Genomic DNA, 13,313 nt, shown 5'->3' with positions numbered 1-13,313 from the left:
TTTTTTAGCCTTATCATTTAAAGGGAGGAATTAATGTTGTTATTTAATGTATAGGCCTCAAAAAGCATTGCCAATGCACATCTGTTTCTGACATTAAACTTAAGGGACAAATCTTCAGATGATGTAAATTGTCATAATTCCACTCACATCAGTGGTGCTATGACAGCTTACACTAGCTGAGGATCTTAAAGGAGGCTATTTTTTTCCACCATTTCCTCAGCAATTGATTTTAATGGAGGTTGATTTTAATGGAGGTTTAAATCAAGGCAGGATTTGGCACAGATAGCAGCAATGGCTAGTATATGCAACTAATGTCCTGAGTATCACACAATGGATTTATAGTATGGACTTATGGCATGGGAGTTCCTGAGTATAACTTATTGCTGCCATTTCTTATTCCTGATATGTAAAATCAACAAGTGTCTCTTTTGAACTATTTATATGATTTAGTATGGAGGAATAAAAATTGAGAATAATAACTGAGTCTGTAATGTGTATTTATCTTCGCAAAAAGGGACGCTGTCAGATTAACAGTCCTTTTAAAAAAAAAAAAAAAAAAAAACTTCCTCACCTGTGTTACAAGTTATGAACTGAAAGTGAATTTTTAATGTCCAATTTACTTGTCTCTCAGTTTGGACAATGAAAAGAGACTAGTAATGTTCATTCTGGATTAAATTCAAATTAACTTTCTGCATTTACATCAATAGAGTTACTGCTTTCAAGGTTTTACAGAACATAAGAAGAACAGAACCTATATTTGCATCCTACAGTGTCCTTACAGCCTCGATCCTTGATATCTGTTGTTGGAATAAATATAGCTTTCACCAAATAATAATACAAACTATGACAAACAATGGTTACATCAGGAATGATATCCTGGAATTTGATTTTTGTTTGGCAGGACAAAACAAAACTATGGTATATCTATACTGGTGTGACAGCTGAACCCCATGGCTGAACACTAACCTTGCTTTTTCAATGGTAAGATCCTTTTCTTTGGCTATGTTGTCAAGCTGGTTGAGATTTCTGCGCAGGTTTAATATCTGAACTCTGTCTGCATACTTCATGGTCTTATTATTATTGTTATTACCATTGTTCATGTGGCGCTCCTGTATTTCCCTTTAGATTGAAAAAAAAAGACTTCCACTGTGACAAATGATTAACCACTGTGACAATGTTGAGGCGTTTAATAATTATTTGGGGTATATGAACACACACACTCTTTTTCCTTCAGTTTTTAACATTAATTTTCCATCAGGAGTATGAATGTACAGTGAGCATAAAAAACAAAAACAAAAAATGAACAAAATCGGCACTAAAATCCTTGTTAGGCAGATGTAAACCAGAGCCAACTTCAAACTTGGGTAGTTAATGTCAGGTGCACAAATCCATATTTAGGGAACTAAATAAGTGACCTGATGTTCAAAGATACTGAGCATACACAGCTCCAGTTGACTTCAGTGGGAGCTGTGTGTGTTCAGCACTTCTGAAAAAACAAGACATTTATTTAGGCATTTTTAGGCCCACAAATTTGAAAATTTTGGCCTGAGCCTGTAAAATTCCAGATTCTTGGACAGTAATTCAAAGCCATCAAGGGGACGTTTCAGACTTCCTTAAAATGTATTTAAAGCAATAGATTAAAGGGTTCATGTCCCACTGAATTAATAAACTATCGCATGTTGTCATTCAGGTTTCATGAAATGTATAGAGAGAAGGGGCTGGTGGTTCTTTTTCTTAATTATTTCAATGTACTTTGAGTTTCAGTATAAGTCTGGCTATAACTAAGCATATGTGATATGCAAGTTTCCTCATGCAAACAGGCAAATGAACCTTATTCCCTGATCTTCATCACTCCTGCTATCCTCTTGCCAGGTCTCTCCTGGGCAGAGATTAACAATCTTGTAAAACTGGGCCTAAGATTGCTTTGATCAACGTGAAGCAGCACCCCCATTGGACCATGTTTAAACCACCAAACTCATTTTCACTTGTGACCTGTTAGATTTTTTTAACTGTGGTCTACTGAGATTTTAGTAGTATATTAATCTGCGGTACCACCTATTTGCAGACCCAGAGTAGCATTAGTACAATTATACCGAGGCCTATCTGTTCAACAACATGTGACCCAACCCTGGTGTTCTTACAAGGACAAAAGTATCACTTACTTGCAGATCCCAATAAGTTCCACATGATAAATAGGGCCCAAAGTTTGTCTGCATCTTACCATTACTGTCTATGCCTTGCTGCTTTCCATTACTAGAACAGCTTTGTCAGAAAGGCCTACAATTCTTACTTCCTAAAAAGAAATCCAGTGTATTCTTGAAGTTGCAATAAATAAATCTTCTCCCACAAAAAGCAAATTAATACCATATAAGAAATTACCAGCATAGTTGATGACTGAGTATACAAATTACTCACCCGCTAGAATCAGAGTCCTCTCCAACTCCTTCAGAAGCATCCTTGCTTCTGATTTTATTCTCCTCCTCTGACTTTTCTCCAATCTTGTGTCCTAACAAAAATTAAAGAAAAACAACAGTTTAATAAAGATACTTTGGACATTAAAATGTACATTTCCTGCCAAGTCAAAATATGACAAGCAGCATGGAGACGACATCTTAAAAGCTTTATTGCTGTGTATAATCAAAAACTTCTCATCACAAAATACACTTGAAAGCAATTTTACACCTGGGAAATAAAACAGACAAATGCTCTCCACCTTCATTACAGAGCTGTCATTGACAATCAAACATAAGTGCTATAAGAAGAAAGTTTGTATTAGCCAAATGGATTTATGGATCATTGATAGGTTTGGCAGGCAGGATAATAAAATGCTGTTCACCAAATACTAACCTATTCTACACTGCATGCATTTATATATTTTTCATTCTTCTAGCTTGCTGCAACAATAATAGAATAATTTATCACTAAATATTTATGTGGTCTCCATGTACCAGGATGATGATGAAAAAATAAAATGCTTGCCTAAGAAATTTTTCATTTTAAGATCAGTATCAGCACTGCGCTCTGAGTAATAATGGGTAATAGGGCATAAAAACAGAAAAGAAGCTTGCATCCAGTAAAATATTTGTTTGTTATCCTTGTGTAAGAACAGTTTTAAAAATTTCATTAAGATGATGCTTAAAAAAGTTAATGGTACAGGGAATAACGTACAGATTATCAAGGGGTGTGAAGTTCGGTTTAAAGATCAGATGGCATAAGTACGAAGGAACTACACAGTCAAATCCTGATTAGTGCAGTCAGTGTCTCTGTGAGCAACTGTTTGATCTGAGAAGTAGAGGTACTGGGGATACACAGTGACAGACTAGATTCTAATTAGGTACACTGGTATAAATCTGAAGTAACCTCATTGGAGTCAATGGAATTACTCTGGATTTATACGACTATAACTAAGATCTCAGTTTGACTCCAAATCTGTTAAATGGACTGTACTATATTGTATTGTCTCAAAGAGCCAAATGAGTAAGTACATTAATATGTCAGCATTTGTAAATTAGCAAAATATTTCACCTTTACCGTTTGGCTGGTTCGCCACATTCCAGAACTGATCTGTTACACTGTCGTCGTCATCTTTTTCTTGTTCCAAAAATGGTGTAGCAGCTGTCTGTTCCTTTTCACAAATATCAAAGAACTCAATATCTTCCATACTGGCAATTCTTTTAATAGAATTCGGCTACCAGAGAAAATAATTGGTGTATGAATATTCCCACTTCACACACAAATGCTGACTATATTTTGAGATGAATTAATCACATTTGATCAAGCAGATATTTCATATATGTGAAATAATTGGCTACAATTAAACATTTAATTACTAGCTGCACAATTTGAGTCTGGATTTTAATGGATCTCTTAAAGAGAAAACTAGGCCATTTCCAGAGTATTTTCCTATCATAATAAGGTCAGCAATGACGTAGTGCTTCCAAACACATTTTAACCCAGTGATTGAAACTGCTAGTTTTGTGAGAAATGTCAGGTATTCTATATTAATTCATTTTTATTAATATTCAAAATATAATTTCACTCAGCAAGCTATTTATGACAATTGACAAGAAAACAGATGTTTAGCATAGGTTTGTTTCATTTAACAAAATTATGTACAAAAAATGTATCAAGATAAATCAGTTTAAAAAACATGGACATTTACCTAACAAACACATCATTTAGGTATTATAGGGGCCAAATCCAGTTCCCAAAGAAATATATGGGTATGAACAGAAATAAAGCAGGGATATTCATAGGGCATGCATCTATCATGTGTCCAATACCTAACGTCTATAGAATGGATAATTAAGGTTCAGTGTTACAGTCTTTGTGAACCCAAAACATCCTATAAGTCAGTGAGAAGTTTCAGCCCTCAAGTATTGCAAGGATCAGATTTTTAATGTTATGAGAGAAACTAGGGGACAGAAACTCAGGTAGTGTAAATTGGTGTAGCTCCATTGTCTTCATTGTCTCCATTGCCAATTTACATCAGCTGAGAATCAGGGCCTAGAGTTGAAAAAGAACAATTAGGTCATTTTACCCAACTCCTTTTATATACAAAATTGTACCCTAAAATGTACAAACTAGTTTTATGCTAGTGCACCATCTAGATACCACACACTGGTTACTTAATCTTTAATTGTAAATTTCCCTGCTTTTGTGGATCTTAGACATAGCAAGCCTCATTCTGAACAGACTCACACCAATGTAAGCCAGGGAGCAATTCCATCAGAATTAAAACCTGTGTAAATGGGAGAAGAATCAGGTCCATCAGATTTAATACAGTTTGTGTTTGAATTACTACATAACCTGTAGAGAAAACAGTCTAATTAAATTAGTGGCATCAGTAAAAAGTATGTCTATTATTATTTTATTATTTGTATTATAGCACTCTGTGTAAATTGTTTTTTAAAAAATCAGATATTTTATTACTGTTTGAATGCAGCATATTAACATCTGAAAATAAAACAACAATTAACATTCAACAGCACAACTGTGGATTTTTAAACAAAACAAATCTGGCCCATTGTTTCACAGAGAGGGCAAAGTCTGTTTGCACAGTATAAGAGCTGATATTTGCTGACTGAATTTGTCTATGAATTAAATATGAAAGAGAGTGGGAAAGAGGGTCAGACTCCCAGTTCTGATCATGCATGTGACTGAACCTTAGGAAGCAAAATGGAGGCGAAGAGGGAACCAACAGTAAAAGTTCCCATTTTCAAAAGTGACTTAAGCACTTAGGGTCAGATTTATAAAGATACTTAAACATCTAAAGATGCATAGAGGTGCCTAGTGGGAATTTTGAAAGCGCTGAAAGAGATTAGGTGCCTAACTCCCATTGAAAATCTTACTTGGTGCCTAGCTGCATTGTTAGGTGCCTAAATACCTTTAAAAATCTGGCCCTAAATGCTTGTCACATTTGAAAATGGGACTTAGGAGCTATTGAAAATGTTACCCCAGCAAAACAGCACCCAAATTCAATAAAAATGTCAGGGTGAACAATTCATGGTGAAATATATATAATAATATAAACTAATACCAAACTAAACAATGGCTTAATTTATCAAGGTGCTGAACACTCTGGCCGCAATCCAGCAAAAAGCACTTAAGCATACATATAGATTGAGAAGGATTTGACCCCTTTGTGCTAGTAAGTAACTTGAAAAAGCCTCAATGCTACTTCTATAGTATTAGAACTAAAAGGTCTGCAGCCTTGTTCAGTCCAGCCCTTTTAGGGTATGTGTACATAGCCTGCAGCAGTGAGCCTCACAACCTGGATCGACAGACTTGGGCTTGCTCTGCAGTGCTAAAAGTAGCTGTGTAGATGTTGCGTCTCAGGCAGGAACTTGGGCTCTGAAGCCCACTTCCCTCCCCAGGTTTCAGAGACTGAGCTCCAGCCTGAGCTACAACTTCAAAGCTCTGTCTACACAGCTTTTTAGTGTGGTAGCATAAGCCCAGTGAGCCTGAGTTTGTTGACCCAGGCTGGGAGACTCGCTGCCACGGGCTGTGTAGACCTACTCTTATTCAGCTAAAATACTATTACATATGCAATGACAAACAAAACAAAAAAAACTCCTGCCAAGTGTGACTTGTTTAGTCAAGGAGCTACAGTAGCTGAGGCACTGTAAGTGTTCAATATGATCTGTTTAGTCACACAGAATTTGCTGTGTGACATATTTATTCACAGATATAAAGCAGCTGCAACAGGTTTTGGCATGTGGTTAGCACGCTGTCTGAACGCTTTATAATGTCCTTGGATCCATATAAATATTACAGTCCTATCCCACTGGTTCTGGTACAAAGACAAAAATAATCCTTCCACCTTGGTGACACTTTACCAGAATAGAGTAGGCTCAGCTTGAGTCACTTGCTCATAACCTTTGTTTTTGATGCAGTTCTCTCACTGTTACCAGAAAATACTTCCCCAATGTTGATTTAAATTTACCCAAATTCAGTAAATGCCTTGTGGCACTCACTTGGAGTTATTACCAGATGGTACATCATTAAGACTCTACTCACACAAAGACCTATATGCTTAATTGTATGCACATAAGTAGCCCCATTGACTTCAACTGTATGTGCCTAAGTCTTTGCAGGATTGGGACTCAAATCAATTTGAGCTAAATCAATGGGGGGAGGGATAGTTCAGTGGTTTGAGCATTGGCCTGCTAAACCCAGGGTTGTGAGTTCAATTAGGGATCTGGGGCAAAATTAGTACTTGGTCCTGCTAATGAAGGCAGGGGGCTGGACTCTATGACCTTTCGGGGTCCCTTCCAGTTCTATGAGATAGGTATTCTCCATATATTATATTATTATTATTATTATTATATAAGCCAGTGTTTAACCCAAATAAGGGTTTTGTACTGATTTAATTAAACTGGTTTAAAGCATACCTTTTGTTATAGTGGTAGAAGTTTGTGTGTAGACAAGGACTTATTAAACAGGCTTTGTGCTGGGAAACTATGCTGAGGTAGTGGGTGGGGAAATGGCACTCTCCCTGGTTGCTCCTTCAGCTGGGCATATAGCCTCTGGGTCCATATAATCATCAGCCAGAGAGTATGGGTGGAATTCACCAAGCTACTTAGGTGCCTACACCCAGATTTAGGTGCCTGCATCCCCCACTGCAAACCACGAAACTCCCACCAAACTCTGTAGGCTCCCAATCTCACTTGGCACCTGGGCATGCACACTGCTCCCTCACACTACATTCAAGGTGGAAGAAGAGGTGGTTATGGTACCCACCTTATAATTTTTAGCCCAGTGGTTAGATCATTCATCTGGGATGTGAGAGACCCAGATTCAATTCTCCCCTCCCTGGCAGAGAAGGTGAAAGAATTTGAACAGGGATCTCTCACTTCTCAGGAGAGCGCTCTAACCATGGAGCTATGGGTTAATCTAATATTCTTTATTTATCTAAGTGGAAGAGTTTCAACAAGAGAGAAAGAGTGACTGGGCCAGACACAGAGCGAGAGAGATTGAGAAAGACTTTGTAGTCCAGTGGTTGGGGCACCCAAATGAGGGGCAGCAAACCCTGGATCAAGTCCCCCTCCTCCAATCACTCTTTATCCACAGTGGAAGAGCTTCAACAGGAGAGACAGAGGAAGCCCCGCATCAGAATATCCTATAGTTCAGGGATTAGAGCACTGTCCTGAGAGGTGGGAGACCCTTCCTCCCTCTCTGCCGGGGTTAGAGGGGGTAATCGAACCTGTCTCTTCCACATCCCACAGAAATGCTCTAACAACTGAGCTAAAAGTTATAAGGTGGGCAGTAGCAACACCAGCTCCTCCTCCTCTAGATGTTTTAAATGGAGCAAGGCAGGCACCTCACTCTTTCCCTCAAGAAACTACATAGGTGCCAGAGCCAAGAGAGGGGTTCCTATTTGTGCATCACTAGCAGAGCTAGGTGCCTACCTCTACGAAAGGGGCAGGGCTTAGCTAATCAGCATCTCCCATTGGCTAGGTTAGGCAGAGAGCTGCCTAGTCTGCTGACTCTTGTGGATTGTGTTTCCCAGCACCTATCTCACCTCATTCATCTATAAGGAACCTAGGAGCCTAACTCAGCCTTGTAGATCACCGTATGATTCCTGTGATTTTCCAGGTGCCTAACCGTTAGGCACCATGACACTCAGCACTGCAATGCCTCAGTCCTTTTGTGGATTCCACATCATGTCCCTATCCCTCTACAATGGACTATGAAGAGCCCACCTGTGTCACATGGATGGTTTATGGAATTCCGCCCTGAGCAGCGACTCACAACACCCCACCTTCTCACACAATGAAAGTACTGGAGTTTCCATGGCCCAAACCAAAAGATGCTGTGAAAATTTCACCCTTTGTGAAAAGAGACACTTGTGCTTTCCAGATGGGAGACTGCTATATGTGTCAATGAAGGATAATGGGGGGGTCTGATTCAAAACCTATTAAAACCAATGGAAAGTCTCCCATTAACTTTAATTGGCATCGGATCAGGTCTTAACTGAGCAGCAGCAAGAAATTATTTCAAAGAGAGACCTAATATACACCATAAGTACAATAATAACATGGATAAGGATTAAAAACAGTATCAGCACTTTACTATAAAAAATTAGCATAACCTATTTTTATACCATTGCGTGGAGGGGGATAATGCACAAAAAATGATCATGTTTGTACAGAAGGTTTAAAGAGTCACTGACACTTCATGGAAAGCTTTGAAAAAACATTTCACTTAGAAACCATTCTGTTGCTATGGCCTATATTTTCTTCTTTCTTGCATTCTCTCTGTTATTAAGATCACTTGCAAGAAAAAAGGCTTTTGGTTATTCAACAGCTCAAAAATTTCTGCAGCTTTAACTCCACCTTGAACTCACAGGGCTGTATTCCTCACCATAGGTGAATTTGTCCCATAAACCTCACTATTTGTGACATCAGTCACTGCCGCATGAACTATATGCCATAAATACATTTTGATTTTAACCTTCGGATGAGCAACAGGAGCAAATAAAATAATAATATGCTTTGTGCTTCATCTGAGTATCCCAGAGCACTTGACAGAGGGGGTGAATGTTACAAAGCTTAACAAAGAACTTGTTTTCCTGCAACATTAAACTGAGATCCTATTGTCCTCACAAGTTAAAAAAAAATACAGACCTTGATACAGAAACAAAATTGTTTCTAAATAGATCATTTTTCAGTTTTCCATGAAGCATCAGCTGAGGCAAAAGAGACTGAAGCTACAACCTAGTCTTGAGTTGTGAGCATCACATTACATGAGAAGGTCATCAGATAATAACATGATGTCAAAACAGTGTAGCAAACATTACAATACCATACCATACAACATAACACGACAATGTATCAAAATGTCATTATATTGGGAGGCAATATGAATACATTCTGACAAAACATCACATTGTCAAGAATTAAGTCTAATTAAGTCTAATTTCTCGTGAAATATGGCAACATAACTGTGATTGAATTGGGTCAAAATTTATTGTGATATGGTTTTCTACTAAAAGTTTGGTCTGTTTTATGCATAATCTATTTTGGAGGATTATTCTTTAACGAAAAACTTAAATAAATGGGCAGCGAAAGTCCTGTAGCATCAAAAGTTTCATCATACTGCAGAATAGCTATTTTGCATCACAACATCGCACTATGTCAAAATGCCCTCTTGACACATGACAGTGGATCAAAAATATTACAGCGTATCACAACAGTGTCATGAATAATAGGACACAATACAATTGTATCCATCATGCTGTGTCAAAATGCCATAATGCCACCATGGTGTTGCAAATATCTAATGAGACTGAGGCGAACTGTCACCATACAACATGTCGCATCAAAATATCACTGTGATATGGTGTGACATAACATCAGTGCAAATATTGCGAGTGTGATGCAATAATCCTGCATCCAAGAATGACACTGCCATACCGCAACCTGACATACCATCCTCACGTCACAACGCTGTCATGCTGCAGTGCAGTGCCTCATTATGTTTCGCAGCCTGTGAGCATGATTTTGGGGAAGGAGCTTATCCCTTTTGGCAGGGTAGGGAAAGCGAATTGCCCCATTAAAATCATGACAGCCCTGGAACATAGGAGTGTAGTGCACCCGGTGACATAACACAATCATGGCAGGACACAACACGTCACGACATTGCATATCTCGTGACAGTGATTTGGGGGAGGGCAAAGCAGGGAGAATTGTTTGCCCCATTAAAATCACGACAGCCCCAGAACATAGGGGCATAGCGCACCCAGTAACGTGAGTGCATCAGGACACGACATGTCGCAACATGGCATGGCTTGCCAGTCGCAACATGGCATGACAGTGCAGGGCTTGTGACCGTGATTTGGGGGAGTGGACTCGTCCCTGTTGGAAAAGGAGGGAGAACTGCCACCCTCCCCATTAAAATCACACCCACCCCGGTACACAGGGGCAGAGCGCACCCCTTGATGTAATGCAAGCGCACCAGGACATGACAGGTCAGGACATCGGTTTTGGGGACAGGGCTCGTCCCCCATTTTGCAGGCCAGGGGGAGGGAGAGGGTCTCAGCCCCGTAAAGCCATGTCTGCCCCAGACACAGTGTGGGCCCCAAAGCTCCCTCCCTTCAGGTCGCGGGCGAGGCAGGAGGGGTCAGGGAGACGCTGGGCTGCGCTAAGTTTGGGCAACCCCCTGCAGAAAGGGGCAGGCCGGTTCTCCTCAGCAATCCCCCACATTGCGCTCATGGTACCGCCCCGCCCAGACGGGGGTTCAACTGCCGCCAACGGGCGACAGCAACCGACTCCGCCACCTACCTCTCCAAGCCGCGTCCCGCGCCCGTTGTTGTAGGAGCCGCTAAGGCAACGGAACGAACCACTTTGGGAGAGCTGGGGGGTGGGGGGGGGAGAGAGCCGGAAGAAACGTTAAAGCTTTAACCCCAACCCGCTTCGCTGTGACTTACTGCGCGCTAACCAGCTTCTTGAATTGGGGAGGAGTCCTGCCTTCTTTGGGCTTCTGTGGTCTCCTCTCCACCCCCACCCCCCAGGAAATGGTACGTTCCCACAGTGCCTGAGGCTGGTATGCAGCTCAGGGGACCTCCCTCTTCCCCCCAGAGCCTGAGCTGGGCCCGTCCCCCAGAGAGTCCCCCCCTGGGCAGGCCCCTTTTAGTGCCCCCCTCACGGGTCATCCCCCCTTCAGTAACCCCCACAGTGACCCCCAGGTCAGGCCTCTTTCAGTGCTCCCCTCACAGGTCAGCCCCCTGCCCTCCAGTAACCCACACATCCCCAGGTCAGGCCCCAAGGTAGGCCCCCTCCATTGCCCACTTCCCACTAGCAGCCACCCTGTCTCTGCTATGGCATTCAGTGTACCCCACTGCCACCTCCACACCATGTGGTGTGATGGCCCCACAGTACAGCTAAGCGGCAGCATCTCTCACACACACCAGCCGTGGCAGCACGCTGATCCTTACATGAGCATAGCCACCATAACATTGGGATTGCCCCAGAACTCCCAGGATGGGAGTGGGGCAGCGTAAGGGTGGCAGATAGAGCCGAGGATAGGAAGTCAGGTGGTCTTGGCTCTGGGAGGAGAGTGGGGGCCAGTGTCTACAACAGAGGGAGACAGGAGGCCTGGCTCTGGGAAGGAAGTAGGACCTGGCAGTTTACAACTGGGGTCTTATGGTCAGGAGTAGTGGACTCTCTTCCTGGCTCAGGGGTGGGCATTAAGATTTGGTTAGAGCAGTGGAGAGTGGGTGTGGTGGTTGCAGCAGGGGGCCTGGGAGTCAAGAGTAGAGCTGCTTCAAATTTTCCACTGAAACTTTTTTCCAGTGAAAAATGATTAAGTAATCATCAGTATTCATCAAAAAATTCCAGATTTTAATTTTTTTGGATGAAAACAAAAAAAAAAACAGTCTTTTTTTCAGGGGAAAAAAAATCATTTCCTACACATTACTAGTCAGGTTTTTGTTTCTGAGCTAAGAAGGAAGAACGGTGTCAATGGTTAGAGCACAGCAGATGGCATTCCTGGGATTTGTCAACTCAAATTTGACCCTAACAATGTATATTTTGAAAAAAAAACAAACACAAGCTTTTACAAAACATCCTACAGAAATGTTTCCAAACATTTGTTTTTAAAATTTCCAGGGGAGACAGTTGTTTATATTGCAAACAAATCCCCTGCAGTGTTTATATTTTAACTTCCTAGTATTAAGCAGCAACAGGTGAAACTGATTGTAAAGCAAACATGAAACTGATTTGATTGCTGTTCATAGGACAGGTATTGAGAAATTACAGTTTTAATAGTCTAAGTTCTTTGTAGTATATATTGAGTTGGTCAGGTCCATTAAAGTTTTACAAATTTCCTTATATTAATATTGTGAATAGTCCCTGGAACTACTCACATGCTTGTAGTTATATATGTTTGCAAGATTACCTAGGGAGGTTGTGGAAGTCCCATCACTGGAGGTTTTAAGACCAGTTAGATAAATACTTGTGAGGAATGGTCTGTGCATACTGAATTCTGCCTTAGCACAAGAGGCTGGACTAGATGACCTCTTGAGTTCCCTTCCAGCCCTACATTTCTGTGATTTCTATGAAGATCAGAGCCTTATTGTAAGTTCTTCAGGGCAGGGACTGTTTTTTACTATGTCATATGGCCAGAAGGGATCACCAGATCATCTAGTCTGACCTCCTGTACATCACAAGCCACCTCCCCCCAGCACCCACACACTAAAGTACAGTGCGTGTGTAGTGGGGCTCCAGTAGGTGCTAGTGAAGTATAAATAATAAATTAAAAATATAATGGTAACAAAAGGTGTGTTTTAAATATGATTTTTTTCTGACATTGACCTTGGAAACTCTCTCTCCTAAAATTGTTCATCTGTGAAATGGGAATTATGATAATAATTGCACACCTCCCAGTGTCTTATTAGGCTTAAATCTTTATTGCTTGTAAAAGTACTTTGAAAATTAAGACCCTCAAGGTTTAGGAAGAGCCAAGTGTAATTTAATATTGTTATAATTATTATTCTTTTTATACTGGTGACTCCATAGAAATGCCCATTACATCTGTATCTTCACCTGTAAACATGTGGCTTCATCTTATATTCACTGGGCAAACAAGACTCCCACTGAATTGAATGGGAATCTTGGATACCAAAGGAATGTAGTATGATCAGGTGCATGGAGCCCACATCTTCCTCCTTGTAACTCAATACTGAAAAAGGCAAAGCGGATTAAAGATTCTAAATCAATAACAAAATATACTGCCCACAGAAACTTAAATTATATAAATACATTTAGTTTTTCAAAAGAATATTTTGAAAAATCAGTTCCTAACATAGCAGG

The 13,313-nt window shown here is 40.5% G+C and overlaps 1 protein-coding gene across 8 annotated transcripts in view; it reads right to left on the bottom strand.

The window, feature by feature from the left end:
- CFAP74 (cilia and flagella associated protein 74) overlaps window positions 1-10,854 on the bottom strand; it is a 113,731-nt gene extending 102,877 nt beyond the window's left edge. For 5 of the 8 annotated variants that reach the window (XM_034753236.1, XM_034753238.1, XM_034753241.1 and 2 more), the window contains exons 1-4: window positions 10,785-10,854; window positions 3,526-3,688; window positions 2,416-2,506; window positions 967-1,119 (exon numbers count right to left, since the gene is read on the bottom strand). In XM_034753236.1, coding sequence (XP_034609127.1) covers window positions 967-1,119; window positions 2,416-2,506; window positions 3,526-3,661 — 380 coding nt within the window. In that variant the 5' untranslated portion in view covers window positions 3,662-3,688; window positions 10,785-10,854. The remainder of the gene's footprint in view (window positions 1-966; window positions 1,120-2,415; window positions 2,507-3,525; window positions 3,689-10,784) is intronic. The other 3 variants (XM_034753237.1, XM_034753239.1, XM_034753240.1) reach the window with 2 other exon arrangements.
- Window positions 10,855-13,313: the final 2,459 nt, after the last annotated feature.

The sequence above is a fragment of the Trachemys scripta genome, chromosome 19, assembly GCF_013100865.1.
Source record: "Trachemys scripta elegans isolate TJP31775 chromosome 19, CAS_Tse_1.0, whole genome shotgun sequence".
Classification (NCBI taxonomy): Eukaryota; Metazoa; Chordata; order Testudines; family Emydidae; genus Trachemys; species Trachemys scripta.
This window is presented reverse-complemented; position numbering and strand designations above follow the sequence as displayed.